The sequence below is a fragment of the Aegilops tauschii genome, chromosome 7 (genome assembly GCF_002575655.3).
Source record: "Aegilops tauschii subsp. strangulata cultivar AL8/78 chromosome 7, Aet v6.0, whole genome shotgun sequence".
Taxonomy (NCBI): Eukaryota; Viridiplantae; Streptophyta; class Magnoliopsida; order Poales; family Poaceae; genus Aegilops; species Aegilops tauschii.
In genome coordinates this window covers 28,015,930-28,018,802 of record NC_053041.3, presented here as the reverse complement: position 1 = coordinate 28,018,802, position 2,873 = coordinate 28,015,930, and the positions used below count along the sequence as shown (strand labels likewise).

The 2,873-nt window shown below is 53.5% G+C and overlaps 1 protein-coding gene across 1 annotated transcript; it reads left to right on the top strand.

The window, feature by feature from the left end:
* Positions 1 to 511: 511 nt before the first annotated feature.
* On the top strand, positions 512 to 2,471 carry LOC109753678 (7-deoxyloganetin glucosyltransferase). The gene is made up of 2 exons (XM_020312594.4): positions 512 to 1,224; positions 1,374 to 2,471. Exons 1-2 carry the CDS (start codon positions 693 to 695, stop codon positions 2,309 to 2,311), a joined length of 1,470 nt encoding a protein of 489 aa, XP_020168183.1. The 5' UTR covers positions 512 to 692; the 3' UTR covers positions 2,312 to 2,471.
* Positions 2,472 to 2,873: the final 402 nt, after the last annotated feature.

Genomic DNA, 2,873 nt, shown 5'->3' with positions numbered 1-2,873 from the left:
GTTAGCTTCCAACACAACTGATCGGGTCGTTGAGTTAGTTGAACATCCATCAGTCTTCTCACAAGATGAAGCCAGGCTTCCCAACGGTTTCCGGCTAGCGCTTTCCTGAAGTGAATATTAAGAGGCGTGGACTGACATACTGTCTCAACGGTTGCATCTCTCCGTTGAACAATGCTATAGAGAGAAGGATATTGAAGCGCGAGAGGCGTATTCCCTAGCCACGTATCCTCCCAGAATCTCGTAGAAGTACCGTTTCCAATAACAAACTTCGTCCGATTAAAAAAGACTGATTTAACTCTCATCAGTCCTTTTCCATAATCTTGTACACCTATACGAAGGGAGTAGCCGGAAAGGATGAGCGGTCTCGAAATTAGCAAATCCGCCAAACCATTTGACTCGATCTCATGCATTGTTCCGCATCCTCCCACAACAACAATAATTCATGAAGCCACTGACAGATTGACAGCAACCAGGCGGCCATTGAAGTTGAGATCGACTGATCCAACAACCTGTGAGCACGCGGAGACGTTTACACCCCCATGCCCGCCAGCCATGTTATATGCCGACACGCCAAGAGCTCACGGCCGGACCTCACCGCACACGGCCACACGCACAGAACACAACGTTGCGGCTGGTGGAAGAGAGAGCTAACCGAAGCAACAAGGTGAGGCAGGCTCGCTAGGAAGGAAGCCATGGAGATCGGGTCTCTGGCGCCGGGTGAGAGGCCGCACGCCGTGATGATCCCGTACCCGGCGCAGGGCCACATCACGCCGATGCTGAAGCTGGCCAAGCTGCTCCACGCCAGGGGCTTCCATGTCACCTTCGTCAACAACGAGTTCAACCACCGCCGGCTGCTCCGCTCCCAGTCCGCCGACACGCTACGTGGCCTGCCCGCGTTCCAGTTCACCGCCATCGCCGACGGCCTTCCGCCGTCCGACCGTGAGGCCACGCAGGACATCGCTGAGTTGTGCTACTCTACAATGACCACCTGCCTCCCCAGGTTCAAGGAGCTCGTCGTCAAGCTCAACGAGGAGGCCGAGACCTCCGACGGCGCACTGCCGCCTGTCACCTGCGTGGTGGCCGATAGCACCATGAGCTTCGCTCTTGCCGCCGCGCGGGAACTCGGCCTCCGCTGCGCCACACTCTGGACCGCCAGCGCCTGTGGTTTCATGAGCTACTGCCACTACAAGGATCTACTCGATCGTGGGCTCTTCCCTCTCAAAGGTAGATGTTCATGCCTCTCTATGTACATACACAAGAAAACCACCTTTCTTCAACTGCACGTCCAAACTAAAATGGAGGTAACATTTTTTTTTCGGCAAAGGGTGAATTAACTCAGGCAACATACTGTAATTTATTTGTTGTTGGTGCAGAAGAGGCACAGTTGAGCAACGGATACTTGGACACGATCATAGACTGGATACCGTCCATGCCCAAAGACCTGCGGCTGCGTGACCTCCCTAGCTTCATGCGCACCACGGACCCCGATGACATCATGTTCAACTTCTTCGTCCACGAGACGGCCGCCATGTCGCAGGCGTCGGGGGTGGTGATCAACACCTGGGACGAGCTCGACGCGCCCCTGCTCGATGCCATGTCCAAGCTCCTGCCCTCCGTCTACACAGTGGGGCCACTCCATCTCACGGTCCGCAACAATGTCTCGAAGGAGAGCCCCCTCGCCGACACCGGGTCCAACCTGTGGAAGGAGCAGGACGCGCCCCTCCGGTGGCTCGACGGCCAACCGCCGCACTCCGTGTTGTATGTAAATTTTGGGAGCATCACGGTGATGTCCAAGGAGCATTTGTTGGAGTTCGCGTGGGGGTTGGCCAACACCGGCTACGCCTTCCTGTGGAACGTGCGGCCAGACCTCGTCAAGGGCGACGACGAGGCCGCACTACCGCCAGAGTTTTTCGCGGCGACCGAGGGTCGGAGCATGCTCTCGACGTGGTGCCCGCAGGAGAAGGTGCTGGAGCACGAGGCCGTAGGGATCTTCCTCACGCACTCTGGGTGGAACTCGTCGCTGGAGGGCATATGCGGCGGCATTCCGATGGTGTGTTGGCCCTTCTTTGCTGAGCAGCAGACCAACTGCCGCTACAAGTGCACGGAGTGGGGCATCGGGATGGAGATTGGGGAAGACGTGAGAAGGACCGAGGTGGAGGCCATGATACGGGAGGCCATGGAGGGGGCGAAGGGGCGAGAGATGCGACGGCGTGTGCAAGAGCTCCGGGATAGCGCCCTGGCCTCCGCACGGTGTGACGGAAGGTCCATGCGCAATGTTGATAGGCTCATCCATGAGGTGCTTCTGGCTTGAAACAAGAAAATTAAGCTGATAAATAAAAGGTTTGGACAGTCTGAAGCGTTTATTAGGATGAAATCAATCCCTTCTCCATTTCAAAGTTCCAGTCATATTTTGAGCGGTTAGTTGAATAGATTACAAAGGATATGTTACCAACATGATGGCAAAATAAAAATTAATGATCAAGAGAAATGAGGAGCTCCTTCCACGCATGATTAGTTGTATATTTGGAATAATAAAGTTTCATTAGACGCCCTATGCACCTGAAAAGAGGAAGTAGCATTATTCACATCTGCATCACACTTCTCAGAAGTTGGCCCCTATGGACCAATAACATCATAGCACTATGCCATCTACTTTTGGGCCTGAATATGTGTGCTTTAATTTGAGTGAGGATTTGGCGCACGCGGGCTGTTGTGCTTCACCCCATGATGGCTAGTATTAGCAGTGCTCATTTATTTCTCAAAAAAAAAAAAGCAGTGCTCATTTTTTTCGGTTAAAGATGTTGGTTAATGCAAATGATTGTACACGCTCGTATTTCTTGTAGACCGCTTGAACCAATACATTATACATCGAG

Bases quoted from the DNA above. Each gene is read 5' to 3' on its own strand.
- LOC109753678 (XM_020312594.4), top strand. From the start codon at position 693: ATGGAGATCGGGTCTCTGGCGCCGGGTGAGAGGCCGCACGCCGTGATG. The intron at 1,225-1,373 runs GTAGATGTTCAT...TTGTTGGTGCAG, and splicing joins TGGGCTCTTCCCTCTCAAAG to AAGAGGCACAGTTGAGCAAC.